We start from the raw sequence: 16,165 nt of genomic DNA, 5'->3' as shown, positions 1-16,165 counted from the left end.
GCAGAGGCTGCAGCTCCTATGAGGCATGTTAGGGAAACTGTTCTTTGTTAAATCCGTGTACTCATCTTCCATTTCGGGTCTGATATCCTCTAGAAAATCGGAATCGTTATACACACAGATCCTGGTCTTGGAGTTTGTATGATTTTACCTGCAGACCACGAGATGAGCTTTTCCACAAAAGGGGCCTTGATTATCTCATTGGTAGAAATTCTCGGACTTTCTAGAAAATGTTAGGAAAAGGAATCGTTCTGATGATACAGAGATCCCTAATTACATGGCGATGAGCAAAGGCTCCATAGTAACATTAGGTATAAACCTTAGCACTTAAGCCCAAAATGAAGGAGTTAAAATATGGTGCGCTGCACAGAGAAAATCCTTGATAAGCACTGGCTGGCTGATAATCCTACAAATGACCTCGCTCCAAATATGTGGAATTTGTAGGTTAACATTCAAGGAATGAAAGGAAAAACAGTGTAATCTCACAAAAAGTATTTATTTAACAACCAATGTTTCAAGCACCTACTGGAACACTGTTTTAGGCACTGGGAATACAACTGTGAACAAAATGAGAGTCCCCAGTCTTAGAGAGCTTAGATTTTAGTGTGTGTGTGGGGGGGGGGGGGGGGGGGGGGGAAGGTGCACACAGACTAAAAACAAATAGTAAAAAATGTATACAATATTGGCAAATGATGATAAAAAGGAAAAAGAAAAATAGACTGGAGTCAAGGACAGAAGTGATGGAGGCTGGGCCTGCAGATGGTCAAGAAAGCGTCTCTGATGTGGTAACATACAAGCAAAGAGGTGAGTGAAGGGAGACAGCTAGCCACAAGGATATCTGGGTAAAGAGCCTTTTAGACTGAAAAAACAGCAAGTGCAAAGGCCCTGAGGTGGAAGTGTGCTCAGAGTGTTTGAGGAACTGCAAGGAGGCCAGAGAAATAGCAGGGGTGTGAGATAATGTGGAACCTTTGAAATCAGAACCTGGTGGGTCATAAGAACTCCTGATTTTACTCCCAAAGAGATGAAAAGCCACCAGAGAATTTTTCAGCAGAGGAGTGAAATACCGGGACTTTGCTTTCAAGAGATCACTCTGACCACTAGGAGCTGACTGTGGGGCTACAGGCAAGGATGGGAGTCAGGAGGCCAGATAAGAGACACTACAAAATAGCAGGGCCAGAGATCATGGTGGCTCAGATTACAGCGGGAGCCTGGTGGTCCTGAGAAGTGGTCAGATAGTGGATACATTTAAAGGATAAACTAAAGCCAGTAGGATTTCCTGATGGTTTGAATTTGGGGTATGAGAGGGGAAAAAATACATCCGGGTATAGGGGAAAAATACATCAGCTTTGAAATCAGACAGACTTGGATTCAAATTCCAGCTTGACCGCTGACTAACGGTCAAGTGAGCAAAATACTGGACGTTTGCTTCTTCCTCTGCAGTTAGGGGATACAGAATCTTCCTCACTGTACTGTTATAAGGATTAAATACAATATTGTCAGTTAAAGAGTGTGGGATTTGAACTCTGGTATGTATTAGCAATTATTTTCTGATATTTACATTTTTCAGAATAAATTTGGAAAGAAAACCTTGGCTGCATTTTTTTATCTTGTGAGAGATGTAAGATGCCATTTTCAATAGGGAATGACTGTTGAGGTGACCACCTGGATATCTGAGTTCTTTCTGGACACAGATTTGAAGGGACTAACAGACTTCTCAAGTTTTTGGTTCTTGTGGTGCAACACTGTCGTAAAGGGCCAGGAAAAGAAAGACATTATCATTGACAAGAATGGAGACTCACCTAGTTGGAAGGGATCTGAGCCCAATTATCCCAACAGGCCTAATTTTACGATTCTTAAGCCATTTCTCAGAGTCAGACATGAATATTTCCTGTGAGAATCTTTATATCACTTTATAGTTCTCTCTATTTAGACTCCTTTGCACTAAAGGCACACTCCATTACCTTCTTTTATTGTCACTGGCAATTAACAAGAAGAATGGATGGAAACTTATGTTTTCAATCCCGATAGCCATTTCTCAATATTTAGCTTTCTAGCTCTTTGAAGCCCAGTAGATCTGTATGATTACTCTAAGCAGTAAAATATTTGAACAAAATATAAAAGAGGAATAGCTTCTTTCACTTAAAAAAAACCCTGAATTTTGTTTTCTCCCTCGTCTCAATTTGTCCTATTTGTTTTCTAAACTTATTCTCACTAAAAACCACATTTTTAACTGAATTAACAAAACCACCAACTCTCACCACCAAAGAGGACCAAAGCACTGGAAGGGAGTAATTAAGAGAATGAGGCTCAAAGAATTTCTCCATTATGGACAGTTCACATTGAAATGGAGTATTCTTTTGTAGTCTCACATTAAGAATGAGAAAATCCACTTCATTCTGAGACCAGCTGAAACCGACAAGCCGCCTTCTCTGGGTTTGGGTGGTCTCTGCCTGCACCCTCACCTCTCCTCTGGGAAGGAGGCAGGGAAACGAAACTTGACGGGGTGCTTTCCGTTAGCGAATGATCTCCTTGCTGGGAGCACATGCAGAGGCCTGGCTTCCCAGCCCCGAGGAAGAAAACTGTACGGAACAGCTCCGTGAGAACCAGGCAGGCACTGCAGCCTCGGCGTTACTAAGCCATGTCATTGACCCGGGCCGGTAAACTCCCTACGCTTCCCCACCTTCTTGAACACAGCGCCTGCTTTGGCTTCGTCATAGCGCCTACCTGTGTATAAAAGGATCTCACTCATTTGTTTACTTGTTTATTGTCTGTCTCCTTCCCACTAAACGTAAATTCTACCACAGCAGGGCTCCATCGGTCTTTTTTGCCATTGTCTCCGCAATTGCCAGACTATCACGGAGCCTCTAAGTAGTTCCTGACTGAAGAAATGGGGACCACGATATACACCTCTAGTTGTCGCTGTGGTGTGTCTCAGTATCTGTTGTGTGTGTGAGCCCTGAGGATAGGGACTGTGTCTTCTTTAGCTCTGTTTCCTCCCTGCCTCGCTCAAGACCTGGCAGAGACCAGACACTCGCAGTCTGAGAAGCTGAACTAACCTTCGGCAAGTCACATGACTCCTCTTGAGTCTTAGTTTCTAATCTAGGATGGGACTATGTTAACATCCACCTCGAATATAATAGAAAAGGGGAAGACATGGGACATATTGTTGATATTCCATAAATCCAAGTTTCTTTCCTCTCTTCTTCACACTTATGTTCTAATATCTGACAGTTTCCAGTGTTTTATCTTTGCCACATCATTTGTCCCCGCCTGCCGGAAGGAGAGACTCTGGCTCAAAGTAATGAAGCTGTTCTCTGTAGGTCAGACGACCACTGAGTGGGGGCCTCAGAACTCGGCCTTGTCTGCGGACTCCAAGCTCAGCACCCTTTCCTCGCTGCCCCTCAGCACGCCAGCGATAGATGCGGTCTGCGTCAACCACAGCCCGGACAGAGGAAGCTGTGCCTTCTTGCTCTGAAATGGCTAAATATCCAGGCGCGGCTTCACGAATTCTCTACCGTCAAAAACCTCTTCAGAGGGCAGACTTGTGAAGACTCGTCCCCAGATGCTAAATCTACAGGAAACCGGGAGAGAGGGCAGGGTATCTGCATGGTCTTCAAGTGTCTCCCCGCAGGTTGCTTACTAGTGCAAGGAAGAAAGTAGTGCCTACACAGACGAGAAATTGGGTAACCCCTTGACTGAAGGGTCAAAGTCCACATCACCAGTGAGGGGCAGATGTGCGTCTCTGGATGTGATGCCCCGAGAAGGACACAACATACGTATGTAATTTTGGCCAGGAAAGCGTAACCTGAACGTAACCGTGAGGAAGCATGAGAGAAACCCCCAGTGAGGAATGTTCAATTACAAAGAGCGGGGAGGAGTACCGTGCTCTTCAAGAACGTCAGAGTCATAAAAGACAAAGAAGGGGCCGGCCTGGTGGTGTAGTGGTTGAGTTTGTGTGCCCCACTTCAGTGGCCCAGGGTTCGTAGGTTCGGATCCCTGGCGTGGACCTATACATCGCTTGTCAAGCCATGCTGTGGTGGCATCTCACAGACAAAGAATAGAGGAAGACTGGCACGGATGTTAGCTCAAGGACGATCTTCCTCAAGCAAAAAGAGGAAGATTGGCAACAGATGTTAGCTTAGGGCCAATCTTCCTCACCAGAAAGAAAGAAAAAAAAAGACAAAGAAAGGCTGTAGATACATTCCAGGTTAAAGGAAACTAAACAGACAGGACTATATTATAACTATAGTTATAATTCTATACAGGACTATATAATATTATTATAACTATATTATACCTGGTCCTAGACTGAATTCTTTTTTTTTTTTTAAAGATTTTATTTTTTTCCTTTTTTTCCCCAAAGCCCCCCAGTACATAGTTGTATATTCTTCCTTGTGGGTCCTTCTAGTTGTGGAAGGTGGGATGCTGCCTCTGCATGGTTTGGTGAGCAGTGCCATGTCCGTGCCCAGGATTCGAACTGACGAAACACTGGGCCGCCTGCAGCAGAGCACGTGAACTTAACCACTCGGCCACAGGGCCAGCCCCCTAGACTGAATTCTTTACTGGAGGATAAAAAGTGCTACAAAGAATATTATGGGGTCAAAAATTGTAATACAGATGGTAGATTAGACAAAAATATTATATCAAAGTTTACTCTAAAGTTGGTAACTGGGGCCGGCCCAGTGGCACAGTGGTTAAGTTCACACATTCCGCTTTTCGGCGGCCTGGGGTTCGCCAGTTCAGATCCTGGGAGTGGCCATGGCACCGCTCGGCACGTCATGCTGTGGTAGGCGTCCCACATATAAAGTAGAGGAAGATGGGCACGGATGTTAGCTCAGGGCCAGGCTTCCTCTGCAAAAAGAGGAGGACTGGCAGTAGTTAGCTCAGGGCTAACCTTCCTCAAAGAAAAAATAAAATAAAATAAAAAAATAAAGTTGGTAACTATTGTGGCTATATCTGTGAATAACCTTATTCTTTAGAAATACACACTAAAGTGTTTAGAGGCAAAGAACCATAACGTATGCAACTTACTTTCCAAAGACAAAACAAATGGAGTAAAGTGTTCACAGTAAGTGAATCTGAGGAACAGGTACTGGGCTCTTCTTTGTACTCTTCCTATTCTTATAACTTTTCTGTAGATTTGAAGTGATTTCCAAATAAAAAGTTTTTAAAGCAACGAGAAGGCTTGTCAAAGTTTTACAGAGTAAGAGTTCAAGAAGTATAGTCTTCGGATGTTGTCTTAGTCTTGGTTATTTCTTCCTCGCTCAGCATTACAGGGTGGTTGGCACAGGGCGTACAGAAGAAGACGGGACTGGGGCCCCCCAGCTAGCCAGTCAGATTACTTATGATTTTGCCCTTTGGAAGAGCTAAGCTTCGTTTGACTGGGCTTTACTTATAGGGTAATAATGAGGACAGACAGTCCTCACCAACGAAGCACACTTTGGCTAGGGTTTCCAAGAATGTATTTCTTATCCTCTACTTCAAAATCAGAGACAGAGTCTAGCAGGCCTAAAATTCACCTCCAGGGCATTTAGATCACTTGTTGTCACTGTTTATTTGTGTTTCCAGGAAATGTAATGGCAAATCCAAACCCATGAAGGAAGTTTTAAATGCTTTTACAAAATTCTAGGAATGAAGTTGAGGGAAAATGGGGAGAGAAAAGCAAAGGAAAAAATATTAATGAGGAATTAATATAAAACAATCTAAAATTTGAAAAACATACCCTTTTCCCCTCCCAAAAGAGCCATCTGATACACAATCACATGGCAGTTGACATAAAAAGACAGCTTTCCTGCCAAAGAGTAGAGGAACCTGAAATTTAGCAACAGAGCACTAGCCCAGAAGCCCTCTAGACGTAGAGATTTTGAAAATTCAAGACCAGAGGCATATGAGCAAGAGAAGCAGCTCAAAAGGCCTTCCAAACAGATGCCTGGGTGCCACAAAGCATGGCCATGCATAACCAGAGCCCTCCGTGATGCCAAGCAAAGGCAGGTCTCCAGGGGGCCCCAAATCACACATGCCATTAGCAACAGAGACAAACCAGATAAAAGCCCTGTTCTCAAGAGCACATTGAAGTCGGGGGAGGGGAAAGGGCCAGGGAGATCAGGCAGAGGCAGATAATAGGAAATAAGAGAGCAGAGGACCAAATGGGCCTGGCGGCTGAGAGAAGGCTTCCCAGGGCAGGTGACCTGCAGCCTGAGCCTAGAAAGGTGCATAAGGCTCATAGGCTCAGGCGTGAGTGGGGCGAGGAGATGTGGAGGGCAGACCTGGAGAGGAGTTGGGGAAAGGGCGTGCCAGCAGAGGAGCCAGCCGTGGGCCCTGCAGAGGGCAGAGCATGCACCGACCACCACAATGTCCGCAACAGCACTCTGGCTGCAACGCACGGTGGGACAATGGAGTGGCAAGAGAGGTGGTGGCCTTGTGGAGTCGGATTCAATCCTCAACGTGGCAGGCAGCCACTGGGGAGGTATGAAGGAAAACAATGTGATCTGACCTGCGTGTTAACACGATCAGCCAGGAAACACTATGCGGGACGGAGCAGAAGGGGAAATGGCCAATAAATACGCCTAGTTCCCAAAATGTGCAGACATACAACGCCGCCAAAGAAAATCCAAGAATCTTTAACTCTCAGCTTCATGGAGACCAGATTTCCCTGTCCCTTTGGTCAGAATTAAGATGAGATCCTATGCTACTTCAGCATTCTGAGGTGTTCACACACACGCGAGAGCTGTACTTTCCCTTACAAACATCTGAGTCTTTATCTTTTCACCAAATTCATTCGAAGTTGAGATCCTGAATGAATTCATAGGAAGGAAGACAATGATCAACGAACTCACGTAATCTAGAATTCATTAGTAGGGAAAAATAAAAGTTTATCCAAGTACAATATTTTGGGAAACAATGCTGATGTATTTTTGTAGTGGTTTCTGGTCACAGCAGATTAACAGGCCGCAAACGTGGAGAAAGACCTTTGAGGGAAACAAGCTGTGGGAATGAGAGAGGAGACCGTCCAGTCCGTTCACAGAAGTCTGGAGATCGCTCATCTCTGCTCACAAGGCCTCTACTCCTTTTTGTCATTGAAACACTCACAGCTTCTGGTCACACAGCTTCTAGGTCACCTACCAAGGGACCTTCAGGTCCTGTCTAGTCTTACCATGTGTTTAAACATTATTCAATTAATAGCTTGATGACAATAGATTCATCAGAATGGGAAAATGGCACAACACTGCGTGGCATGTGATGCTTGACTGGCTTCCTTGTTACAAAATACAGTTCTAGATAGCAGAATCAAGCTACGAGCATTAAGGTGACTGGTGTCTCAGCAAAGGGGAGTGGGGGAGTTCAGCATAAAATTCAGGCTTCTTGAAAACCCTGTCCTCCCCCATGTACCCTATGGAAAGCTGCAAATCGTAATAGCACCAAATGGCCATGACATCCAAGGGTCTTTTTGGTGAAACCTCAGTGAGGGGTTTAGAGGAAGCAGGCTCTAAGTTGCCCCTGGAAGACGAGGAAACTTCTTCCAACTACCACGCCCTCTCACTGATGGTGAGTTAGCTCCAGGATCCACTCGTAGAATGAAAAGGTTTAGAAGCCAGATCGAGATAACACTCAGGCCCATCTGGACTGTCTAAAGACAGAAGGGAGGAAATGGAACAAGCACCTGCTGGCTCACAACTGCCTGACACAGATGGGTCCCGTAAGGGTTCAATGCTGCCCTGAAGGCCTGGAGCAAGTCGCCCAGTGGTTAAGAACAAAGGTTCTGCCACCAGACTCAGACTTGAGGCCTGGTTCAACATGGGTAAGTGGCTCAACCTCTCTAAACTCCACTTTCTGTAAGTTTAAAGAAGATGATGAGCACACCATCCTATGAGGTCATCAGGAGACGCAATGAAATAAATGGATACACAAGAAGTGCTTAGGACTGCGCCTGGAAAGTACCCCTCAAATATTAGCTATTATTATGATGGTTGATCATTTGGGGCTTCAGGTCGCAAAAACTGAAATGCTAGGCTCACAGTAATGAAAGCCATGTCAACAATGGGGACGTGAAGAGGTGGGGGCAGGTCGTGGGCAGGAGCTGGAAAAGGGTAAGAATTGCAGCTTCTCCCAAGACACTGTGAAAAACGTGCCTAGGCATAGAAATTGTGTGAGCCGTTATTTGTGTCGAACAATAACCAATTTGGGCTAGATGCCCATCAAAACTCTTCATTTGCTTCCTCTTTATTGTGTGCTGCATTTTCACAGCATTGTTTCTGTTAGCCACACAATAAAATCAAAGGCGTCTATAAAATTAAGTCAAAATGGAACAAAGGACTAAACGTAAGAGCTAAAACTATAAAACTCTTGAAAGAAAACATAAAGGGACAGCCTCGTGACATTAGATTTGGCAATGATTTCTTCGATATGACACCAAAAAACACAAGCAACACAAGAAAAAACAGGTGAATTGGACTACACCAAAATTAAAAACTTTTATGCATCAGAGGACATTATCTATAGAATAAAAAGGCAACCCATGGAGTGGGAGAAAACATTTGCAAATCTTGTATCTAACGAAGGGCTAATATCCAGAATATACAAAGAACTCCTACAATTCAACAATAAAAAGCAAACACCCAATTAAAAAATGGGCAAAGGACTTGAATAGACATTTCTCCAAAGAAGATATACAAATGGCCAATAAGCACTTGAAAAGTGCTCAGCATCACTAATCATTAGGGAAAGGTAAACCAAAACCACAAGGAGATACCACTTCACACCCATTAGGATGGCCATTATTTAAAAACAAAAACGGAAAATAAGTATTGGCAAGGACATGGAGAAACTGGAAGCCTTGTGCACTGCTAGTGGGAACGTAAAATAGGGCAGCTACTATGGAAAACAATAAGGTGGTTCCTCCAAAAAACCAGAATTACTGAATGATCCAGCAATTCCACTTCTGGGTACGTATCCAAAAGATCTGAAAGCAGAATCTCAAAAAGACAGGTGTACACTCCTGTTCGCAGCAGCATTATTCACAACAGCCAAGAGTGGAAGCAACCCATGTGTCCATCAACAATGAATGGATGAACACAATGCGGTATAGCCACACAATGGAATTTTCTTCAGCCTTAGAAAGGAAGGCAATCCTGTCACTTGCGACAGCATAGATGAACTTGTAGACATTATGTTAAGTGAAAGAAGCCAGTTACAAAAAGGCACACACTGTATGATTCCCCTCGTATGAGGCCCCTAGAGTAGTCAAATTCAGAGACAGAAAGTAGAAGGTGGTTGTCAAGCTGGGGGAGGGGAAATGGGGAGTTAGTGTTTAATGGATACCAAGTTTCAGTTTTGGAAGATGAAGAAAGTTCTAGACAGAGATGGTGGTGATGGGTGCATAACAATGTGAACATATAATACCACTGAACTGAACACTTAAAAATGACTTAAATACGGGGCTGGCCCCGTGGCCGAGTGGTTAAGTTCGCGCGCTCCGCTGCAGGCGGCCCAGTGTTTCGTTGGTTCGAATCCTGGGCGCGGACATGGCACTGCTCATCAGACCACGCTGAGGCAGCGTCCCACATGCCACAACTAGAAGGACCCACAACGAAGAACATACAACTATGTACCGGGGGCTTTGGGGAGAAAAAGGAAAAAATAAATAAAAAAAAATCTTAAAAAAAAAAAAAAAGATTTAAATAGTGTTTTCTGTTTTGGATATTTTCCCACTATTTCAAAGAATTGAAAATCACTACCACACCTATCTCATCCTCGCCCGTGCAGTCATCCTCGCTCTAGTAAAAGTTAGCTTTAGCCTGCTCTCTGCCCTCTCTTATGGTTACTACACCGTGGGTTAGGAACACAGTCACAGCACACTTGACATACCTGGCAGGGAAGCGATATTATAGTCTAATTCTCTCAAAATAAAACCATAAGAACTTACAATAATTATGCTTCAACTGTTTATGCGGCACTCAGTTCTACTGTAGGTATCCCTACTTAAAAATTCTGGGGAATAATTTCTTTTAAATCTGGATTTCAGTGCATAAAGGAAAAAGAAACCATGTCTTTAATGGTGCGCCAACATCACGTTCACTTACTTAGGAATGTGATTTTTCTGTCGTTGTCAAGACAGCAACAGTTGCTGTGGAAACCACACACAAACAGGGATACTTCACTGAAACAGACTCCACTCACCTGCACAAAGATGCCCTTGCTCCTGTATTCCTCATGGAGGGACCGAGAGAAGAAATCTACAAAAGCCTGGGAGGGCGTGGGAGCAAGAAGAAAACACCCACGTTACTCCAATCTGCCTGATTTGTGGCCATGACAACAAAAATAAGGACCCATTCAACACTGTAGTTCCTAATCATTCTTTTCATTTCAAATGCAGAAGAGACCTTACAAAACAACTCCTCAAAACCTCAAGTTGCTTTTACCTGCCACTAAATTAAGTATTCTCTTACCAAATATAATATCCAAATCAAATTTTGATTTAACTGGAAAAGGTTCTTCTTATCTTTTCTTTTTTCAGAAAATTACTTTGCAAGAAGAAATGTTTCATTATATAACAAAGGATGCATTCCTGCTCCCCACTTGCCATTCAAACAGAAACACGATATGAATTCTGGTCAACTCCATTCTATGGGGATTTTGTTGTCAGTAAAGAGGAGAAGAGAGCAAGCAGCCTCTTGGTCCTTTGGGATGGCAAGATCCAAGAAGTGTAGAGAGGACTGTGACAGCCTAGCTTCTTCCGATAGCACAACTTTAAATCTCATTGTAAAATGTAACGTGCCATTTTTCAAACATGGATTCAACCTCAGGCTTGAAATGCAAAGTATCAATAATGACTCTCCTAGGGTCACAATGAGTAATAGTCTGGTGGCCGTGGAGCAGAACAGTTAAGAAGCTGGAGTTCACCAATCACTTCGAAACGTGCTGTTCATTTTCAACATGCCTACCGTATCTTTCAGAGATACAGAAAGCAAGTCGATGGCGGGGGTGGTGGTGGGGCAAGCTTTTTCAAATGATAGGAGTCGCTGCTTACGTTTTTCAAGTGGACAAAGAGCCAAGTGAAAAAGAAGGCTGGCATTCTGCTCTTTTCCTGCCCTAACATATTGCAAGTTCTTATTGTGTATTATATTTTTCTCCAAAAGCTTGCTTCGTTTCAGCACCTCAATGGTCATTTTCGTTTCAGAGATGTATCCTATGCCTCAACAATGTATATGAAGATGATAGCAGTAGGAAATGCATTCTAAATTATCTTCCCAGTAGTAACATGAAGAGGTCAATGGTGATGTTGTATAAAATTAGGACATCTTACAGAGATTTCTGGAAAATTCTTGTCTCACTCCCAGAAGTGACAATAAATATCTGTAAATTCTTTCATGTGGCAAAATACTCACACTCTCAGCCAGTCTATCATGTGTCTACTATGTGTATTTATGTGCTGACTGGCTCCAATCCTTCTACTCAGCTCCGCAGACTTGGAACTTACGCTCTACAAAACGGACTCATTCATGAATCAAATTCCCAATCTTAGACTCATTAACATCATGTTCCGATCAACTGAGCTAAGTGGCCCAGGTATCAATTATAAAACCAATAAACTACTGGGAGACAAAAAGCACTTATGGATCTGAGATCTTCACGCCCCATTTGTAAAGTTTACACCAGTCAGTGTGTCTCCAGCTCTGCTCCCCTGAAACCAGTGCTGGATATTTTCCTTTTCTTCTTAGTCCATTTGAAAACTGCCAAGAACAGAACTTCTAGAAAGTTCTTTGCTCATTTCTCAGACTGAAAATGATTCCTCTTTCTTATTCTGACATGATTTACTAAAAAATTGTTCACCTTGGTTGCAGAGTAGATGGTCAGCAGTGGAGCTGGGTGCATGCCACTGGCGGAGGAGATGTTCAGAATCACTCCTTTAGATCTAAAAAGGAAAATGTCCCAAGTAAAGAGAATGAGATCATATACACAATTGTTTGTAAACTGCAGATCAAGACATGTAAGTATCTGAAACAGAATAACATAGCTGTCTTTCTAACACACATCCCTCCTTGCCTTTCATCAGCATGTGATATGCTTGGTCAGTGAATGAGACATAACTCAATCAACTAAAAATAGCTCTTCTTTGCAATTAGCTCATTTCTCAGTCTTCGTAAGCTGGGGCATGACTGGATCAGATCTGCAGTCTCCTCAAGTTGATCTCTACCTTCTGAGGTCTTCTCTGGGCTCATCACCAAGACCTCTCTCTTAGAAACATTCTTATAATCCTCGTATGCCTTTATTTTGGCATATCCTCACATACTACCTTGCTGCACTATTTAATCATTCTAAGTGTATAAACACTGTCTTCCCTCAACAAAACCGTAAGCTTCTGGACGTCACAGCTGTTGTCTGCCACTTTTTCTCAAAACACGCCGCACCGTCCTGAGCACGGAACAGGGACGTAATAAAACCTTCTGGCAATGAGTGAATGCTTATGTCCCGCTCTCCTATTATGTGACTCTAGCGTTCATCAAACCATATTCTTTTGCCAAAAGGCAAAACTCAGTTTCTACTGTAACTTGGAGAGACTACTGAAAGTTAAAACTTAGAAAGCTACCAGGAATCACTAACTCTACAAATAAATGAAAATGAGTTTAAGGAAAGCAATGCTGTCAATATACCAGCTGTGAGCAAGCATACATGGGTTGGGTTAAGTGTGGAATTAGGGTTTTAGGAATTTTAGACAGAATTAACAACGAACTCTTCCCCCTCAAATCCATTCTTCTCAGAGGGGTCCCTTCTTCAGCTACTGCAACCCGACCCCACCGCCCTCCTGCCCTCCAGATCAGCTTCCTTTCCTTCACTCCAGGGTCTCGCTGTCGGTCTGAATTTCCTTCCCCTAAGGCCTATTTTTTCATTATTAAAAAAAGACTATCTAGATTTTTATGCAAAATAATAAAAGAAACATGATTGAATGGCATCTATATTATTTTAGACATAATCTGGAAAGAACTGATCCCCAAAGGTCACTCAGCCCATCTGCCAGCCTCTAGGCAAGATGCTATCTCAACCATCAAACGGAAGTCTGAACCCTCCGCTTGACGTGTCTCCAGAAACAAGTGGTTGTTTTTTAACTGAAGTCCTTATTAGTGACACATACTTTCCTAAGCAGTGAAATCCATTAACATTTTAGTTACAGAAATCAAATCTCAAATTTAAAAATATATTAGGGTTTTGAACAAAGTTGGAACTATTTAGTCAATGCATTCATTATATCATCCTTGTATTTTTTGCTTGTGTCTCTCTGAGAGACAGAAAAGCCTTTCTTTTTACATTTTAAGGTAAGAGAGTAAGAGCGTCTATCAGAAGTTAGAACCCACTCATTCTAAGATTAGCAATGGTAAATTGCAATGAATATCTAGTAATTTCACTTTATCTACATTTGTGAGAAATCCCTTTTGATCAATATGGACTAAAAATCACTTTGTTACTGGAGACTTTTAATGTAGTATTAACTTATGATGTTTAAAATATCTTTTTTTTTTAGAGTGTTAAAAATGTTCTGAAATTAGATTGTGGTGATGGTTGCACAGCTCTGAGAATATACTAGAAAACACCAAATTTCGCACTTTAAATGGGTGGATTTTATGGTTTGTGAAATTATATCTCAATAAATCTGTGGGGGAAAAAAGAGAGAAAGAGAGAGAGAAATACATTTATGATATATTGGAATGTTATCCTTAAGCTCAGAGCAGATTCTAATCAAGTGGAAGCTAAGAGAGCTATTTTATCTTATGCAACACAATAAATCCGGACAAGTTGGACCCCCAGACCCCCATCCTGAGCCCTAAGCATCCTTGTAGGTTTAGGTTGTGCTGTATTTTAACCTTTTCTCATATAACCAGGAATTGCTATGTCCTCACTCATTGAGAGGAACTGAAGAAAAAGCCAGTTGGAAACAGTTGCAGAAGATGATGTTTTTCACTGAATCTGGTTTTATCAGTTAGATTACGTGCTCCATTATATTCTAACGGGCCGAGGTGGTTGTTTGTGCCTTTGAACAAAAATTTACATTTTAAATTTCATTCCTCACAAATGAAATACAATTTAAAAGTCTTCCAAGATTAAAGTTTAATGCTACGATATACATTTTAAAAATTAAATCTTGACCTCACCAAAACAGACTCTTAAAGCTTCACTCACCATAGCAATACAAGAAAATTGTTTCAATACAAGAAAATTCATTTAAAGATAATAGAAACTTCTTCCCCGTTTTCAAAATTAATGCAGATCAATAATCAAATATGTCACAATTATGCAGGCAATTAATTGTTTACTCCTTGAGGCAACTGAAATTTTTGTTTCTCAAATATTCTACCCTAATTTAAAATTTCTAGGGGGTAGAGTTAGTTGGAATTAGTGAAAAGCCAGAATCTGAGGATACTTTATTCAGAACACAGTATCTGCATTCTAAAACACGTCAAAACAAATCCAAGACCAACAAAGTATAAAGCGAGAATGCACTTGACCTAAGTAAATAAAAGGAGAGCATTTATAACTGCACCAAAAGGAGAGGAGAAGGAACACCCCTTCGACAAAAACTCTGTGCTACCAAGAAGCGCATGTACTTGTTTGTCTGGCAGAAACCTTCCTCCCACAGCTACGCACACGACAGCACAAAATCCTCTCTCTCTTTCTCTCCCAGGATAATAATATTCAACTTCGCTCTGTCTGAAGCATAACTAACACACTAGTCTAGCTGCCTCAGTCCTTGTACTGTATACAGTATCTATTGTTTATGCAGAGATGAGGATGAACGTTCAGGACTGAGAGGCACAAAGGACTCGTCTTTAAAAGCAACTACTTTGTCTAGCTCTAATCCTCCATCTAAACAGAATTAGTGACGTCAAACCAGTTTCCATGGCACAGCCAGACTCATGACAACTCTGTTATATCAGGCAGAAGGACAAATGTGTGCTTAATTGCACACAGAAACAAACATAAAACCAAACCCTGGTTAATCTCTCATTTTCCGGGGACTTGGGGACCAATTCTAAGATTGGAAGGGACATTAAGCGTATTTGCTAAAGTTCCATAATGAAGACTCATGCTGCTCATACTTCAGCACATTTCCACTTTGTTATGACAAATATCCACATAAACAAGTCCAGTAATATTTTCTGTGACACCACATTCTTAATTTATCACATTCCTTACTTGCTAGCAGCCACACGATGGTGTCTCGGCGGTACAAATTATTAAGGCTCTACTAGAAGCAAAATACTGCGAAAACCAAGCAGAAAACACCACTGCTGACAAGGAAGCACCATTTCATACACACATATTCTCTTCAATTACTAGCCTTCTCACAAGCTAAACGTTGAATTCACTCAACCCTATAAAATTTAGTATCTCGCTTCCTACATAAGTATATATATATAAACATAGCTTCCTATAGCTATGCCCTTTAGTAGAATTCCCTCAGATCTGTGAAACTGCCAATCCTAAGACTCTCCTTAATTGTCACCTGCATGGAAAAACCACCAAGCCTTTATTCTTCCATAAACGGCCCACTATTCTGTCAGACGCTTGCAGTCCCCTGGTGCACAGCTCTACAGAAATACCCTGTCATGGCGGAAGTGCCAGCTCTCCTCTGAAATAAGGCAGTGATTTCGGCCTTCCTCAGGAACCTCGTCACTGCCCCACACTGCAGGTGCGGAGAGAGAAACGGGGAGGAGGGGGCGCTGCCGTGAAGAACTGGGACGCGGGGCCAGTCCTAACCCGGACAGCCGACTGTACAAAGAGCTGGACGGCAGACAAGGGAGAGCGTGCGGAAAAGGCTCCATCACGATTCTTCACATTTCCATTCCGACCAGGGAGTGTACGTAAGTGTGTTCTTGGGGGGTCATTATGTGTTTTTCTATTTTTTTTTAAGCTTAAACATAATGCTGAAATTGGTACAGACGGTTCTCTAACAGACTCTCAAGAAGACTGAGAAATATATCAAAACAGAGCTCTGTGTCAGAAAAGAATCCAAACACGGGGTCAGGTACATAATTAGAACCAGCAATCCAAACACATTATCCAAATACTGCTTTGGGGAAGAAAGTTTGCAAACATTTACCACATGAAAGAGAAGTGCCCGCCCTAAAACACCATAACTGTCATAATTCCACCTTCAGGAGGAAAGGCTATTTTT

The 16,165-nt window shown here is 42.3% G+C and overlaps 1 protein-coding gene across 1 annotated transcript in view; it reads right to left on the bottom strand.

The window, feature by feature from the left end:
- HSD17B12 (hydroxysteroid 17-beta dehydrogenase 12) overlaps positions 1 to 16,165 on the bottom strand; it is a 151,071-nt gene that overhangs the window by 5,255 nt on the left and 129,651 nt on the right. The window contains exons 8-9 of the mRNA XM_046643067.1: positions 11,827 to 11,908; positions 10,174 to 10,239 (exon numbers count right to left, since the gene is read on the bottom strand). Coding sequence (XP_046499023.1) covers positions 10,174 to 10,239; positions 11,827 to 11,908 — 148 coding nt within the window. The remainder of the gene's footprint in view (positions 1 to 10,173; positions 10,240 to 11,826; positions 11,909 to 16,165) is intronic.

The sequence above is a fragment of the Equus quagga genome, chromosome 17 (assembly GCF_021613505.1).
Source record: "Equus quagga isolate Etosha38 chromosome 17, UCLA_HA_Equagga_1.0, whole genome shotgun sequence".
NCBI lineage: Eukaryota > Metazoa > Chordata > Mammalia > Perissodactyla > Equidae > Equus > Equus quagga.
This window is presented reverse-complemented; position numbering and strand designations above follow the sequence as displayed.